The sequence below is a fragment of the Ursus maritimus genome, unplaced genomic scaffold, assembly GCF_017311325.1.
Source record: "Ursus maritimus isolate PB19 unplaced genomic scaffold, ASM1731132v1 scaffold_6, whole genome shotgun sequence".
NCBI lineage: Eukaryota > Metazoa > Chordata > Mammalia > Carnivora > Ursidae > Ursus > Ursus maritimus.
In genome coordinates this window covers 85,102,910-85,120,991 of record NW_024426774.1, presented here as the reverse complement: position 1 = coordinate 85,120,991, position 18,082 = coordinate 85,102,910, and the positions used below count along the sequence as shown (strand labels likewise).

Genomic DNA, 18,082 nt, shown 5'->3' with positions numbered 1-18,082 from the left:
GGAAAAAGGAGTTACATTAATCAAGCAGAACAAATCATATTGGATGCTATGGCCAATGCAATTAAGCCTTTGTCAAACTGCCCGACTTTGGCTCAAGATGAGAACATTGATGAAACGCCTCTCAACTGCCTGGGTTGGGGTCTGCTGAAATGGGCAATTACTGCAGTGAACAATCCATTACTTGTACTGTCAACAGTGTGTTTTTTCTCTCTAAATGCAGAATGAAGTGGAAAATGCTATGGGAACTCAGTGGCATTTAATTTACTGATAGGATGTGGTAGGAGCCATTCTTTAACTTGACTGTGACAGCAAGAGTGTGGGGATAAGCATGAGGTTGGAATGCATTGGGGAAGCTGTTTTAAACATCCTGTGCCTCGCTCTTCCCGTATGTAAAATTAGACTGATGGAAGAGAATGCTTGTCACACCATGGTGGTTACTATGGTGATCAATGACTGAGATGCAATGTTGTACTGCCCCTAGCCATGCCAATTTCTTTCAATTCTGCTTGTTATTCCATAGAGGGAGAAATGACTGGCAGGTCTCATTTTCTTCTTTGAACTGGGAAAGTTGCTAGCAGGGCATGCCTTAGAAAGGCCATCACACTGGCATTTTGTGCAGATAACCCAGGGCTACTGTGTTGGGATATTCACTCTCAGTGAGGATCTAGGCTGCCCAACCTCTCCATATCAGGGTGTATATAGAAAAATGTGTGTGGCACACTGGGGTGAACGGATGAGATGTTTATAGCCAGAAGGGACCTGCCCTGGGACTTCAGCTGTCCCAGGTCCTGCCTGGGTGCTCCAAGGGTCAATGAGGTCAGGATCTTGGGTACTTCTGACCCAGTCATGGCAAACCAGTCAGGAAGCCCTGCTGTGGGCTCACTCAATCACTTGGCCACTACCGTAGCTGTACGTCTAGCTAGAGGCTACCAATAAACAGCATCAGATGAACCTAGGCCATGCTATAAACATGGCTCAATGGGAGGTAATTGTTGGGGGTAGGATGGCTGGCACCAGATAATATTGTTGCAGAACTCTTGTAGTATGAAGACAACTAGTTCTTTCCCGTGGGCCAGAGTTACAAAAACAGAAGTCATTCTTGGCTAATGTAAGCAAAACAGACATATATGAAAGACTATTAGGCACTTACAGAGTCTCTGGGATGGCACAGTCAGTCTTGGAGACTCTATAGCCAAGGCAGTGACAAGCCCACCCATGAGGACTTCTTGGTGCAGATCCCACTGCTGCAGGAAATGGACACTATCCAGAGTGAGGCTGGACAGTGGACACCAGCTATGCACCTTGTACCTACTGATGGGGGCACCGGACACCAGAAGTCCACCTTGCACCCACTGATGACACAACATGAGAGACCAGAAGTTCACCCTGCACCCACTGATGACTGGGTATTAGACACCAGAAGTTTACCCTGAACCCACTGATGACCACGCACTAGACACCAGAGGTTCATCTGCACCCACTGATGACTGGCACTGGACACCAGATGGCCACCTTGCTGCCCCTGAAGAGTTGGATGTTTTCACCACCACCTTCTCTCGCAAAAGGCATCCACGCGGCCCCTCATGTTTGTGTCTTCTGAATGGAAGTCACATCACATGCAGGCATGTCTGTTCCCAGCATCTAGGTCACGTGTCTGCACTTATCTACAAGGTGAGCTGGACCAGCAGGGTCACCCTTCTGCCATGGTGAGGCGGGATCCACACACGGGATGAGAGACCCGTGTAAAGATGGGGATCCAAATCAGCGCGTGGGCCACAAAGTGACTAGCCCACTGCACTCTGCAAAGCCATATCATTGTCTTCCACCATAAACCCGTCCCTTCTGGTATCTTCTAGGCTGGGGGTGCCACTGTCATTTTCCCAGTCACTGGTCCAGAAATCTGGCAACTGGACTTGGTTCCTTGCTCTCCCTGAGCATCAGCCCATTTCCAAGTCACAACCATTCTGCCTCCTAAATAGCTCATCATTTGTCTCCATCCTGCAGCCCCACTCACTGGGTCTGGGCCCCTCTTACCTCTCACTTGGGGACAACAGCTCCTCTCTAGCGGCTCCCAGTTTCAGTCTGCCCCACACCAACTCTTCCTCCCTACCGTGCCTGGTAATATTTGATAAAGTGCTGTCCCTCTTGTGTAAAATCCCTTGGTGGGTCCCCATTGCTTTCATGAGAGAATTCCACCCCCTAGATCCTTTGGTAATAATTAATTTTTATTTTTTGGACTCTCATGCACTGAGTACTGCAGTGATATTCTTATTCTCTAACAGAAGAATAGAAATAGCTACACGTAATAAATATACACTAGATAAACAATGCTAGACAGTCCCCACACAATGCCCTGGAGGTAAGTGCCATTTTACAGAGAGAGAAACTGAGGCACGCAATAATGGCGGCCCAGCCTCCAAACATAGGTCTCAAGCTCATGCCTTCAGCCAGACCTGTGTTCACTCTGTCTTCACTGAACTGTTTGCAGCTGGTTGCATAAGACGTGCTTTCTGTCACTTCTGTTGGACTATTCCTTTCCTCCTGCTTCAAATGGCACCTTTCTTTGTTCCCCTACCCGAGTGTTACTTTGCTGCTCAGACTGGGATCAGCCTCCTCTGAGGAGCCTTTCCCAGTCTCTCCCCATCACCAAGTGCCCCACATTGGACTCTCCTTCACCAGCACCCAAAGCCTTCCTGCCCAGCAGCACTGCCTCTCCGACAGTGTGTGGGAGCTGAGAGCAGGGATGGGGTCCTGTCTGGTCAGTGGGCACACTGACTGAAGCGGTCCTCTAAAACCCGCAGGGTGGTTCATGTCACATTCAGGGACGCCTGAATGATCTCAGCAGTCCTTGCTGCCGCATGCAAGCCCAGACCGGCACCAGCATGGGAATGTGCAGGCCAACTTCCCCAATGAGTAAACAGGTGGGTGAGCACACAGCCCCCTCCCACGCTCTTGTCCCATCAGCCTCGACTTGGGAGAAAATATGGCCCCTGCTGTGCTAAGTATTATCTCGACTTTTCACAATTGAGAAGGTACCTTCTGGAACACTTCTAATGGGCCATCTCCTGGCTCGCTAGATTCTAAAAAATCGTGTATTTTATTGCTCCAAAGAGTTGACACTTTTTGTCCTTTAAGCCTTACTTTGAGGAGAGGACAGAGGATTTCTGAGAGAGTAAGGTTGAGGTTGGAGCTGGAATTCTGTCATTTAAATGAAAATCAGAGCTACACCCCGCTGTCCTGGGTTCCTGCACTGCACAGCGATATTGTTGCTGGCTCCACGGTTTGGGAAGGTGACTGGTGTGGGCTCCCAGGGACACCATAAGCCACACGTCAGCAGTTCCTAATGGCTCAGTGCTAAGCTTCCAAGCCAGACGTGTTGACCTTCTTTATGCCTATAAGATCCACCCCATAATTTCTCTTCATCTCATACTGTCCTAGGATCAAGTGGATTTTCCTCAAACTATGTCAGCCTGGTTATGGATAAAGCTGGCATAAAGGTGAAGGGTCAATGACCATCACTGCTTCTAGCTTCAAAGCATTCCAGAGAAGGAGCACTCTGCCCCCGTCTGGAGAGACGCTGCCTAGCTGGGAAGCCCCTCAGTGTCCGGACCGTGGAAGGCCTGTGCAGCTGGCCTAGACACTGGTGCCCATGGTAATCCTAATCGTCCATGCAGTCCTCTTGCTACAATGAAATGTATCAGTATTTGTGAATTCTCTAATCCATTTCAGCTGCCAGAACAGGGTAATATGAGTCAACACATTTCCTGGAGATTGATAAGCAAATACAACTTATCCCATCTTGGACTGCTTGAAACCTGAGTCATGTTTCTCACGAGAACCCCTGTCAAATTTTCCTAGTGAGTGAGACCTCAGGGGTGACACTTACCTGTGGGGACAGTGCCCCGGGCTTGGCTGGTGGCTGGCTGGGCTGTGTGCCGCAGGCAACTGCCCATCGGGGGAGAGGCTGCCTGGTGCTGGGCCTGGGGTGTGGTGAGGGGAAGGGCCGGCCTTGTGGCAGTGGCTGGGCTGCTCAGACTTCCACCACCTGGGTGGATGGTTGTGGCCATCCCTTTGGCCAGCGGAGAACCTCCAACGACATTATTCCGGGGTGGCCCAGCCCCTCCTACAGGAGCCCTGAGGAAATAAAACATAATCAAGTCAGGTGAGCTCACAGATGAAACCACACAATACAGGCCATTAGTGAAGGCCCCCTCTTACCTCCCGGCTCTGAGGGATGAAGGCCACACAGCCCAGGGCACAAATACTAAAACAATGCAAGGTAATCCTGTAGGCAAACGACGCCCAGAGCTCAAGCCTGGCAGCTGAGCACCCCTTATAAAACCTTCATGGGGGCTTACTTTCAATGTAAATAGTTAAGAAACAACAAAAGAACCCTGAGAATCAATATCAATCAAATATTTTGTACCAGAGCTGCTGCCCTGATTCATTCTAAGAAACAGCTGTGTCTGTCCCCACACACATCCAGAAAGAGTGGATGATTCAGCCACGTCCCACGAGGCGTGGACATATCTGGCACCTAGTGGGAAGCAGTGGCAAGGACCCATCCCCCTCTGGACACGGCCGCCTTCTCATTTCTTCCGGCCTCTGGGAAAGGGCCTCTGGGAAAGTGTCCTTCTTAGGCGTGTCGGGGGACTTGCAGTTTCATACCAGAAATAGATGCCCTTTCACCTCAAGTTTCCTGATGAAACCAGTTTCCAGTGTTTAAGAAATACAAGGGGAACACAGCAATGCTGAAAATGGGCTGTAGCCCTTTGACCTCCGTGTACTTGCACCAAACTCATGCACTGGTGGTGAGTGTGCAAGCTATGTCAGAGCCTGGGGGCTTGGAAGTTTCTGTGGGTTCAGTTTCAGGGATCAAATGTCTGCCATTTGTCCAAGAGCTGGGTAAAGTCCCCTTCTGTCCTCTCAGAGACTTGATCGTGAAACACCAGAAGCTACGTGAGGGTGAGAACAGGCAGTGCCAGGTCCATCACCAGGTCGGGGAACCCCACGCCGTGTGGCTCGGCACCGCTGGGCCAGGACTTCGGTCAGGGATGGGCTGTGGGCCACTAAGCCAGGGTTTCGGAAGAACCACCACGCGAAGGAGGGCCTCCTGGAAAAGGAGGCAGCTGTCTGACCACAGGCAGAGCCTTCCTTTCTCCGCCCCCAGAGCTGCACTGGAATTCACGGCTAGCAAGGAACTCTGTCAGTGGGCCAGCCAAAACCAGGAATAGTTTAAAAGATATATTTATTTGAGAGAGAGAACAAGTGGAAGGGGCAGAGGGAGAGGGAGAGAGAATCTTAAGCAGACTCTGTGCTGAGCGTGGACCCCAACATGGAACTCGAACTCATGACCCTGAGATCATGACCTGAGGCCGAAACCAAGAGTCAGACGCTCAAATGACTGCACCACCCAGGTGCCTCGTGACTTTAAAAAAAAAAAAATCACATCGGCTACCTATCGAACTCACTTTTACCCTAGGAAAAAATTTGTAAAACTTGAATAAAGTGGGCTCACAAATGTTGGGCCTTTCCAGGAGGGCCCAGATGACATATGAGCAAGGCCACGTCATGGCCAGCAGCACTCCTCTGGGTGCTTTGGGTAGTATGAATCAGTCTAGCCGTCGGTGCAAGGTCTAGGCATTATTTAATTGTCTTCCGGTAGTCTTGTTCCGGGGCGAGCAGAAACCCAGGGGCCATGTCTTCAGCTGACGTCCTTGTGCTGTGCTCATGAAAGGTTTCCATGAGTGAGACTGACAAATAAAATCAACAGTGGACCCCTCGTCTCAGCGGGAAATTCTCAGACAACTCCAGATAACTTCTTGAGCTTATTTTTGAAATTGTATTTTCTGTTTTATAAAAATGATATAACAGGAAATTTGCAAAAGACAGGAAAGCACAAGGAAGAAGAAAATTTTTAATTACTTCTAATGCCCTCACTCAGTAACAATTGCTAGCTTTTGAGAAGGTATGTTTTTCCTTTGCGTGTACGCATGGGTGTGTTATATGCGTAACAGGTTTATGTGTATCTCACACACACACACCAGCTGTACTCACACTGGATGTGCAGGTACACGTGCACACACACACTTGAGCTCACACTCTCTTGAGTGGCCTTCCAGCCCCACTTAGTGCTGTTGCCCTGACCCCAGCTCCTTCTCCCATCTTCTCCCCTCACAGCCAGTGTCTGCTGAGGGAATGACAAGCTAAACCTAATTCAGAAGGGGAAAATCTTGGCATGTGGAACCCTCGCCCAAGGGGAGCTCTGAGCTCACGTGGCAAAATCCTGTGGGCAGGGGAGCCCTCGTGACCTCTGGACTGTGTATTTTGGCTTGCTCAGACCACAGCATGACCTCCAGGCAGCAACCAGCTGCAGGGGACGTGGGGGGTGTGCTCCCTCCTCTCCCAGGCAGTGAAGCAGCCTCACCTGGAGACAGGAGTCACGTAGTTTCCTGGGAACACCCCAGACAGCCCAGTCCTCAGGGACGTCCCCTTGAACCAGCCATCCTGACACTTCTCTAGGACACGGTACATCTCGCCCTTCCGCAGCTCCAACTCGTCATTCTTCTGGGGCTTGTAAGCATAGAGCGCCAGGTACCTATCGGAAGAAGAGTAGGGCCAAGGATAAATGATGCCCGGCAGGGTGGGCATGTGCCATCTGGCATCACCTATATCACAGGTGGGCTCATCTCTGGATGAGTCCCACCTAAAAGGAGTGGCTGATGCCTCCAGGGCTTGTGCACACCATGCCTGACCTACTCTTCATGATAAACCACTGCAGGGGTGCAGGGAAGGGAGAGTAGCCAGCACTGCTATCGCCCACCTAGAGAACCAGGTAGACAGAGCTCTGCCTCTTGCTCCTAGAGCACAGGTCACTCCACAGCCCTGCACTGGCTGACCCGGGCTGACACAGGCAAGCACTCGGCACCACCCTCCCGTCCGACAGCTCAGCGAGCCTACAGGACTCATCCGAGGTCCTGGAGGCTGGGCCAGAACTGGATCACAGGTCTTTGGGCCCCACCATCTAAGGCCCGATGCTCTGAGCCACAGAAAACTCTAGAAAAAACAAAAAATGAACCAGGCAAGTTTGGGGCTGCATTTTCCTTGTTTCATCTAACTAGTTCCTGGGTTACCTGCCTGGTTCATTGAATCAGTCTGAGCTGGAGGAGGCCCCAAAGGCCCTTTTAAAGAAAAGGCAGTCCAGTTAGGGAATTCTCGGTTGCATGCTTCCTTGCAATATTTGTGCCATGACTAATAATTTAAATACTTTTCTCTTAAGCCTACTTGAAGACAAACCAAGAACAAACTCAGTGGTGTAAATCCTGGCCTAGGGTTTAGAAGTTGGGCTTGTAACTTAGCCCATGACACTGGGGTACGCCTCTCTCGTCACACACCTCATGAGACCTCAATCCCCAACCCCACAGGGCACTTGCAAGGACTGGATAATACTTGCAAAGTGCTTTGCTACTTTGGGAGCTTGGGAAAATGGGTTTTAAATTGATAGAGAATGGTATCAGGCAACCGTGTTACTGACAAGATCCAGGAGGAGAGTTGGTGAGGCTTCAGCTCAATGAGAAACAAAAGACGGGTGTTACAGAAGTGTCATCTCTAGGATCTCCTACCAGGACGGATGGCTTGGGTGGCCATGTTCACCCTTCCCAGACCCCCTAGAGCACCCTCCTGACCCTGGGAGAGGTCTTCTCAGGAGGTGAATACAGAAACGGGAATGACTCACTAGGGTTCAAGCAAGAAGAAAGGAGGCCCCCCGAGGCCCAGAGGCCCGGTGAGGAACACGCTACGACAGAACGGGAACCTGTAAGATGTCCTGTCCTTAACATAACGTAAAATAAGGTAAAACAACATAAAAGCTGCCCGCTCTCACCCCTGACCCTACAAACTGCCAGTGCCTCTGTTTCATTCAGTGGAGGCCTTGCCTGGTTAATTTCCTTTGTTTACAGGTCACCCCCCACTCCTCCCTCTTCTCTTCTCGATGAAAGGATGGCTTACATCTTCATTTCTCTCTCTGTTTGAAAAGATAAATACCAACAGACAGGAAGGACTCAGGGCTTCAGGAAGGATAAAGGAAGCCATCACTGGAGGGGACCCCCTTGCTTATCATGGGCAGAAAGATTCATGTTTTTGACGCAAGGCCCAGGTGACAAAGAGAACCCGGGGTGTCATCTGTCTGTTTTCACATCTGATGACTCGCAGGAGCTCTCTGATGGTGACAGAGAAAGGACCACAAATAGGATAGTCACGTGGCAACTGCGTTTGCGCCCTGGACACCGGCTTGCCCTTTAACCACTCGGGGACGGCCTCACGTGGGGAGGCGTAGGCCAGGCTCAGGCAAGGGCAGGATGAACACAAGAGGAAAGGACAGGAGACGGCTGGGGCCGTGGGAGTCTTGTGAACAACAGCGACGTATGCCTTTTGTGCCTGCTCTCAAGGAAATGTAATTGAAGCATAAATCCTGTTTGCCTGCCTCCTTCTGTCTCTTCATGGTGTGAGAACAATCTTTTTGATTCTGTGAATACACAGTGGCCAGGAGCACAGTGCCAAGCTGGGGGTGATGGCGCCTTGGGCTGTGTGTGTGCACAACACAGACCTCAGCAAACAATCACGTTTTGTTGGTCAGGGAGGGAGGAACCACATGCTGCCTTTGTTCCCTTCCGCCAGCAGGGGCAACAGGCCCCGGGCCCTCCTCCCTGGCTTGGTCAACAAGGTGTGGGCACCGACGTCCACTGCACCCACTCCCGGAGCCAGTGCCAAACCTGGAGGCCCCTGTAGAGCAGTGATGCCACCACATGAGGCCCACCACTAGCCTGTGCCCCGCCAGCTGCCTCCTCGACCCCCAGGCCCAGGAGGAGACCACGTCCTGCGCATCTTGGGCACATCCTCCTCCTCCCTCTGGGCTCCTGGCTGTCCGAGGACTGGGCCAGCAGGCCATCACCTGTGTCCTGAAGTGGTGCTCCACAGCATCCTACCTGCCTGGGCTCGGCCTGAACCCCTTTCACTAGTGGATGTTCAAGACTGGCCGACCTCCTCAAAGAGGGCACCGTGCTGGACAGTTGAAGTGCCCTGCTCTTCCACTCTCACTGAGGAATCCTGAGCAGTTGAGTCCTCCCATGACAGATCATCCTGCCCTTAGCTGGGATCCTGGTGCGAGGCAGCCACCTGCCACTGTGCAGCATGTGTACCTCCTGAGGAGGGCGGGAGCCAGTGCAGAGGGAGCCCGGTCCAGCCCCGAGGAAGCGGACCGCGAGTGCACGTCGCCAGCTGCGGTTCCCAGCAAACCTTGGCTCAGGGCAGCTCTACACCGAGGTGTTCCCCCAATATGCTAAATTTGCCCCATGTTCCCCTCTATCGGAGCTCTTGTCTCTCATCCTGCTGCCCTCCACTCCCCCACTACACGGTATTCTCCACAATGGTAGAGATTTTCATCTGTTTTGTTTGCTGATCTACCCCCAGGATCCAGAATGTGCCTGGCATAGAGGAGACACCCAATAAATACCTGTTTTATAAAAGAAGCATAAAATAGGGGCTCTGGGGTTGAGACTAAGACGAAGGCTCCTGAAGGGAAGTGTCTCTGTGTGTGCATCTGCATGTGTGTGGGCACGTACCAGAAAGTGTTTCATACAGCCCCAAGGTCTGCCAGCCGACCTTGAGCACAGAAACAAGTGCAAACAGGTACCAGCTTTCCTCATTCAGGAGGTCAGGATGGAGTTGGGACTGTGCCAGGAGGGGACGGGCACCATGCGGAGGCAAGAAAAGGCAGAAGGGACAGGGCTGCGGGGTGCTGGTGTCTCAGGGGTGAGGAGAAGAGTGAAAAGGAGAAGCAGAGGGTGAACACAGGACAAGAGGGCAGAGAGAGCTGAGTCCATCCAGGAGGGAGCTGAGCTGAGCTGAGCTGCCCTAGAGAACCCAGACAGAAGCAAGCAGAGAAGGCAGTGAGCTGGGGGAGGGAGGAAAACAACTGAGGTGTGAGGTATGTGGGTGAGAGGTGAGTCAAAGAGGGGAGGAGAAACAGGAGTTGAAAAGCTTCTATTTACAGAGTTTCCAAACCGGCTTGTCCAGCTCCTGGGAGGGGGAAGTCAAGGAGCTCTCTAAACACGGGCCTGTGGGTGGCCCAGAGAAGGTAGCTTTGACAGGGGCTTTCTCTTTGCTCCTCCACCTATCCTTGCAGCCCCTGGGACCAGGGTGACTTCTGCGTGCCACCTGCACCGTCCACCTGCCGAGTGGAGTTTGAAGCTACGGACAGAGGGACACCTGCCAATCATGAGCCCTGCCAGTGAGAGGACAGACCCCAGGCAAGTGTGTAAGGCTCACGTTGGCACAGGAGCCTGAGGACTGGCACCTGCACCTGCCTACACCAGGCTCAGCGAGAGATGTGCATCAGCCCCCAAATGCCACAGTGCGGGAAGCACACTGCAGATTTAAAAAACCAAGCAAGTGTTAGTAAGTGCAGTAAATACCCCATGAACCATCTGCACTGTTTGACAGTCATGTTCAAGATCCTGGGGGAGTAGCCATCAAATAACTGAAAGTTAGTTGTCTTTTGGGAAGGAGACGATTATCTTTCCCTCAACATTTGAAGATCTCTATGCCACTTAACAGAAAAAACACTTTGCATTCAGTTCTCAGCACAAAAGGGGAGTTTCCATCCTTTCCCATCAAAACAAAAATGAAAAAATAAAGAAGATTCCTTTACATCACGGGCGTCAAGCCATCCTGATGAAGACTCTTCAGTCAGAACTCTTCTATCAAACTTCCATTTTTATTTTAGATGAACACAGACATGTTCCCGATGACGTAACAAAAGCAGGAAAAAGAGCAACCTGGAGGCAAACGTGGCTAAACAGCGCTGCCCGGTCTGTCCGACGTGGGCTAAGAGTAGAGGCCCGCAGAGCCACCGAGCAGGGGCCCGGGCGCCTTCCCACAGCCCGCAGTCATGCTCTGGCACAGGACTGCCGAGAGACCGCGTCACTGTGGGGAGGGTGCGATGAGACAGACTTGGATCTTACGCTACATCGTGCCCCTTCACGTGGGAGGTCTGCATTCTTAGCAGTGGGCGGTCAGTATTTCCCTCACAGTTTCTGGTATTCTACTCATTCAATGCTCAGGGAGCAGACGCCTGTTGGGTCCTACCAATGGGTGTCATTTCCAGGGATGCCATCACTTCCAAGGGACGACCCGTCCCTATTCTTCCAAATACGTCTCTAAACTCTCCATCGTACCTCAGGATTTCTAACTGTACCTTTTTTATAAGCGGTCTATGTCTGGGCACCCTAAGAACAGCCGTGCAGAGCTCCACGCCCAGCGCAGGTACGCTGGGTCACCAGCTAAGGCCGCACGAGGGTAGAAGGGCAGGGGAGGGGCGTTTGCCAGGTGCCAGCCTCTCACAGGGTCTTGCTTAAGCCCCATGTGAACTCTGAGACCAGGATGACCCCTCATTTCTCAGCTGAGGAAAAGAAGGCTCAGAAAGTGGAGGATCTGTGTTTCTGCAGCGAGCTGGAAGCCGACGGGGCTCTGTGGCCACAAGGATGGGGCGGGGTGCTATGGGAGGCTGTGGAGGAGGCTGGCAGTTCCTGCTGAGGTTGGCCCGGGCCAGGCTGGGTTCTGGAGCCAGGGAGCCCCTGTGGCCACTGCACTGGGAGGGGCTGCCCGGTTTGCAGCGGGGGACTGATGAGCGTGCTCTTCTCATCTTTATTTCTAATTTGTTCTGTGGACGACTAATCTCTCCTCTGGTCTCAATACTTCAAGTCCGGCCTCTAGGTGTGCGTTGCTAGGGAAACTGGAACGTAAATAAACTGACTTCACCTTGAAAAATCTCTGCCCCTCCCACTTATTTTTCCTTTGGGTGCCTCAGAGAGAAAAGCAGAAGCAGATGGCTCTGCGGGTCGTTTTTCTGCACGTGGTGTCTGCAGATCCGGCCCGTGGCTCGTGCTGGGGAGAGGCGCTGGCCTGGGGTGGGGAAATTTGTCATTCGGCACTGGCTTTCTTTAGGAAAGACCCAAGAAAAAGCCGGGGACAGACCCCGAGTGAACAGTGGACGGCCCCGCCCACTGTCAGCGGACGCCTGCAGCCCTCCTGGTCCCTGCTCTAAGCACCGGACAACCACGGCAGTGTCATTTCATCGCTCCCTTTTCACCATGTCCCCTCCACTGCGTGCAGCCAGACCTGCCTTGCTGAAGGTCCCTGAGCGAGCTTGGTGGCCCCCTCAGTGCTCAGAGTGGCAGGCCAGTCCTCACGGTGCCTGCAGGGGCCACGCGGGCCCGGCATGACGGAGGCGGGTCCCGTGTGGTCCTCATCCGACGGTTCCCAGGGCCCATTCTCACTTTCCATTCCTTTAAAAGGCCTCTTCAGCTCAACATAGACATCCACAGACGGCTCAGGGTCATCTCAAAAACATGTGTGGATCACGCAGGGACTGCTCCTGCAGGCCTGGGAGTCACTTCACACACAAAGGTGGGTACTAAAAATACCTTATTTAAGGCAGTAGTAGGAGAACGTGGTTCAGAGAGCTATCTTCCCCGCCATCCTGTAGGCTATATGGGGCTTTCAGATTATAAGGTGCTCCCTCCTCCAGCCTGAAGCAGTCCTGCGAGTGTGAGCCCCGGGGGAAGGTCAGGCCCCGCACCCCCTGCCCTGAGGTGCCCTTCTGTGCACACACGGAAGCAGCTGTCAGCTGTGGCCACTCGGCCTGGCATCATGCACCGTGTGCTTTTACTGGCAGCCTACTGGATATCTCCAAGGATACCGTCACTCACCCGTATTACTTGCTCATTTCTATAGCAAGACGTTCACTTGTGTTAATTATCTACAGTTTTCTTCAGCTCTAATCAAGCAGTGAATTGAAGTATTTTAGTGCCTTCATTAATTTCACACTCCTTTTCCTCTATATGATGGCTTGCTCATGTCTTTTCTAGAATAGGTAAAAGATTCTTTTCAATTACTCCTGTGAAGTGTCCTGCTCCTGCTCTTCTGGTTACCAGGGTCACGCCAGCTCAGGTTAGCAAGACACATGCCCAGTCCCTGGCTGTACCATTTGATGGATGTCTACAGAATGACGGCCAGGTGCGGCCAGGTGGTGGAGGAGCCTGCCCCTGGAGCACCCACTCTGGGGAAGGGGGAGACAGCATAGGTGCACATCGGGGTCTGCATAGGATGCTCTGCGGTCGGCGGGGGCACTACCCATGCTCAGAAAGCCACGTAAGTCCTCCTGGAGGACGTGGCAGCTGAGCTGGGGAGGTGTGAGCCGATGCAGGGTTGCAGATGAGGCTGACTGTGGCTACAAAGGCTCAGAGGGGGAGTGTTTGGGGAAATGTCATGAAGCCATGGAGTGGCCAGTTCTTCACCTAGGACTTCCAGTCTGCAGGCAGCCCCACTCCCTCTGCCCCACCCTCCCGGTCTTTCTCTGGCTCCCACGAAGACTTCGCTGGTGGCGTGCAAGTAGCTACACGCTTCAGGAGGCTCTTGGTTTTCCCCCAGGGCTAAACGGTACCCATCTGTCTGTGGAAGTTTCCTTCTCAGATGGCGCACTGTGCTCAGGTCTCTGAGTAAGGAGGCTCTTAGAGCCCACAGCTCTGCCTGCCCTTGGCTCACAGGTACATAGATAGACCTGCAGGCACTGGGACACACAGGGAGCAGCAGTCTGGCTTGTGCTGGCCCACCTGATACCCGTGTTTCTGCTCGTCCTCTGGCATGAGAGAGTCCTCAGCAGAGCGTCCAAGAGACTGGGCCAAGCTGGGGTGAGACTCTGGAGCTGGCTCAGCCCCTTGCTTTGTCTGGCCCTCCCCTCTGTCCGCCCCTTTGGTCCCCTGTCTGGCTCTGAGATGCCTGCGTTAAAGGGGAGGTGAGAATTTTAAACCCCAGCCTGAGAGGTGGCCTACTCCCAAGCACACTGTAATGCTGTAGCCCTTCCAGGTGGGCCTTCTCTGCCCTGACACTTGCTTCTGTCCCTGGGAGGCACGGCGGGTCACGCAGATGAAGGGCAGCGAGCCCAACAGCCAGGGGTGGACTTTGGGTGGCTTCCCAACACTGCAGATGTTAGCAGGGAAAGCACGGACCCCACGGATCCGAAGGCCAGCAGTCACCTCCATGCACTGGGTGGGCAAACTGAGACCCCTTGTTTGTGTTTCAGGGCTACGGGGTCCCTAGGAAGTCCATGCCAGCAGACACCTTCCTACGCTAGGAGAAGGACGTAAGAACACCCTGCTACTGAAGGTGGACCTGAGGGGTCCGCCCTTTCCACCATGTGGGCTTGTGACCCAGGCGCAGGACCCGAGCCGTGGCGGTCAGACTCACGTGCCATGAGGATAACTGAACGAGGGACCGTGGGAGGGACTGCAGCCCTGACTGTCCTCAGCCTGGCACTGTGGGGCACTCCCCAAGGCCCCAGGGTCACTCCCGTGTGCAGACTCCCCGGCTCACAGCAGCAGGTGTCGCTGCCGCCGCCTTGTGAAGGCAGCACTTCTCACCTTCAATCTCAAACTTTGGAAGGTGACTTTTGTACGGTTTTGGGAAGAACAGGGAGATAAAGAGCAACCAGACTCCCCCCACAGATCCCTGTCACCGGAACACGTGGGACGGCTAACTTGGTGGAGCTCAAGAGGATGGGCTAGTCCCCTGCTTGATGGGCTGATGAGGTCAGCCTCACCCTCTCCTCCCTGGGAACAAAATAACAAATGCGATTTCAAAGGCCATGCTCTCAAAATGGATCATGCAGAAAGCTGTACGCGGTCTCCCCTGGCCTGTTGCTTGTTACACGGCAGAAACAGCCTCAAAGAGCACATGTTTAACTCTCAACAGCCAATCCCAGCACACTGGCCACGACTTGTCTGCTGCTCAGATGACCGCTGTCACCAGCAGTCACATGACTGCCAAAATGCTTATCATCTTTTCAACGACATTATCTGACACATAAGTCTCCCTTATGTTCCTCAAATGAAAATCTCCACCCAAATAGGGACTCTGTGCTCTGGGGGGAGGCAGATAGGGAGGGGGCAGAGGGCTGGGAACTACAGTGGCCTCCTCATCTCCCAGGGCAGAGCAGGGACAGGAGAAAGAGGTCACTCCATACTCTATACCAAATTAAAAAGCCCTGCATGACATGGAAGGTCTGGGCATGGCTGAGGTCTCCAGTATGTACTCACAATACTCCTGGGCTGTATTAACAACTTCTGCGTCTCCAAGACAGAGCAGCCTTCTTGGTGGCTGACCTGATGTGTAACTGCTGGAGGCTTTGGGCTGATACCAGAGGCCCTTTGCACTCAGGATGGGGAAGGCTTTGGCCATCAGAACAAGGAAAAAGTTACTGAGGGCATGTGTGCCTCATTTGGGGGGAACCCCAAAATGAAACTCCTGGGCCTTGTCCTTGAAGAGCTCCCTGTGTCCTGTCTCTCATTTGGGCAAGCACATTAGGGCCTAATGGTCTCCTGTGGGTGATGGTCTACTTCCTCAGAGACAGGGTCCTGAATCCAGTTCTTCAAGAAGAGCAAGGCCTTCACTACCCATCCTTCCCTCCTTAGCCCCCAGGCTTGAGTGGGAGCCAATGGAGCTTATCAGGACACCAGGTCAGAAGAGAGCATCTTCCGTCCAGTGTTGGTGAAACCTTGAATTTCAGCCTGAAGACACCTAAAGGTAGCTTACTAATCAATATTCCCCTCAGGAAGCTAGGTAAAAAATAGGTAAGTCTTAATTTCCTTTTGTTTAGTTGGTTGTGGGAATAATGCAATCACAGCAGTGGGCAGATAAAGGGAGATGCTCAGGGATTCCTATCTGCCACCAAATAGAGACAAACACTTCACCTGTGTGTAAGAAGGCAGGTGAACATGCACTGGTATATTTAAGCTTCTAGGAAACCTCTGAAGCTTGGCAACTTGCTTTTTTTGTTGCTGCTGTTGGTCTGTTTGGTTTTCGCTGGGAATATCTTCTGTTCTGCAGCCGTGCAGGCTCTGTGTCCCTCTGACCTGCACTGGGTCTGCGGACTGTTCAACTTTGCCGTGTTGTTTGCCAGATTCAGATTCTCCACCTCAAAACATTCATTCAAGTAACTGAACTCATTGCCAAATAAAAGAGTAGAAGGCAGTCTAATTTTTCAGAACACTATTTAAATGGAGAATTTTTAAACTGCACGTAGCTCTTAAGAGCTGTAATTTAACAAGAGCAAATTTTCTAAACCAGATAAGCATCTCGTTTCCTGGCAGTGATTCATCTGGTTATATTTGGGGTGATGTGCGGCTGCTATGATATGAGCTACACTAACTGTAGGGCAGTTGTGGCTGTGCAAACACGGAGCTACTTGTGAGCACTTGGTAACCAGCTACCGTCCCGGGCCGGCCAGACCACCCGCCGCGCGGGTCCCCCTCTGTCCTCCACACCTCCTCACGGGCCTCCGGGGTCTTCTCCGTGCTGTGGCTGGTCTGCTCCGGACTGGCCAGTGCCTATGCCACCAAATATCTTGAATATCCCCCTTCTTATAAATGTCCTGGGGACAGTGACATTGAAAGAACCTGCGAGACTTTTGTTTTCCACACTCTCTTGTCAGCAGTATTTCTGGATACATGTAACTAAACTGTCTAGTAGGTAACAAATCAGAAACTCCTAGGGAAACTGTACGTGGACATGCTAGCAGAGGTGGGAGGGAGGTGCCGAGGCACAGGAAGGACCCCAAAAACATAAATGGCAGCTCACACGTTGAGGGGCAGCTGGACTTTGGGAGCTGTGGCTTGCTGTTCAGCCGCTGGGGCGGGTCCGGCCGAGGAAGAGGAGTCCTGGAAACAGACAAGAGGAGACAGCAGTGAGTTGACAGGAGGCTCCTGCCCCAGGGAAGAGAAAGGCGAAGCCAGGCTGGAGTCCAGAGACACCTGGTCTCTCCTCAGCGGCCTCATCTTCCAGCCTTCAAAACTCTCAAGTTCCACTTGCCTGGGTTGTTTGTTAATAACATTTTCCCCCCAGCCCACTGGAGGAGCTTGGTGCCACGGACACCTGTCCCAAAGCAGCTGGCAAGCACCCCCCAGGAACGGCTCAGAGAGTCACCTCTTGGGCCTGGGCCTGGGTTGGTCAGCATCACACTGTGTTTAACATAGAAAAAGACAGTGTGGGAGACCTGTTTAATTCTTAGAATTTGAATTAATTATTCTTGTGTTTGTCAAAAACCCAGACAAAACCTTTCATGTGACAAAGCACAAGTTATGTAAAGGCTGCATTCTCGGGGCTGAAGGTTAGCCCCTAAGGAAAACTGGTCCTGTGGCAGTGACAGGAGGACAGGTGTTGGAGAACAAGCATCCCCCACATCACCCCTGGGGCGCTGAAGGCTAAGGGTCCACAGGCAGGGAGACTGCTGGAGGAGTGGTCTACTTTGAGATGCTTCCCACTAAGCCTGCGGTGCATGTTAAACTGGCCAAGGAATTGTTTAAGGGCCAAGCAGAGGGGCCTGGGCCACACAATGATTTTGCTGAGGTGACTTTTGCACAGGGAATCCTGCAGAGCCAGATGTAAGGGGCAGCACTGTCCGCAGCCCCTCAGCAGCTGCCTGCCTGTCCTGCCCCAGCCTGCCCCAGGGCAGCACCCTTCTTCCTGGGCAGAGGTATTACATGCCACAGTGAGTTGGACTATGTCCCCCCCAAAAGAGATGCCCAAGCCACAGTCCCTGATATCTGTGAGGGTGACCTTGTTTGGAATAAGAGTCTTTGCAGATAGAGTATAAGGTTGGGATCAACCTGAGATGAGATCACCCTTGAGTACAGCGGGCCCTAATTCTGGTGACGAGTGTCCTTCGAGGAGACAGAAGAGGAGAAGAGAGACACCCAGACGGGGAGAAAGGCCATGCGAAGATGGAGGCTGAGACGGGAGTGATGCAAGGTATCCGGGCAGTCAGAAGCTGGGAGAGACTCTGCTTCAGCCCCCAGAAGTAGCGAATCCTGCCAACACCTTGATTTCAGACTTCTGACCTAAGAACTGATAGAGAGTAACTTCCTGGTGCTTCGAGCCCCCCAGTTTGTGGTACAGTTACAGCAGCCCCAGGAAACTGATACAGAAGGGGACATCTAGGGGTGTTGGGAGGAGGGCGGGATCCATGCCC

At 52.7% G+C, this 18,082-nt stretch overlaps 1 protein-coding gene across 1 annotated transcript in view; it reads right to left on the bottom strand.

Moving 5' to 3' along the window:
- Positions 1–18,082, bottom strand: part of SH3RF3 (SH3 domain containing ring finger 3) — a 389,783-nt gene that overhangs the window by 78,753 nt on the left and 292,948 nt on the right. The window contains exons 5-7 of the mRNA XM_040623720.1: positions 16,693–16,772; positions 6,428–6,598; positions 3,887–4,134 (exon numbers count right to left, since the gene is read on the bottom strand). Coding sequence (XP_040479654.1) covers positions 3,887–4,134; positions 6,428–6,598; positions 16,693–16,772 — 499 coding nt within the window. The remainder of the gene's footprint in view (positions 1–3,886; positions 4,135–6,427; positions 6,599–16,692; positions 16,773–18,082) is intronic.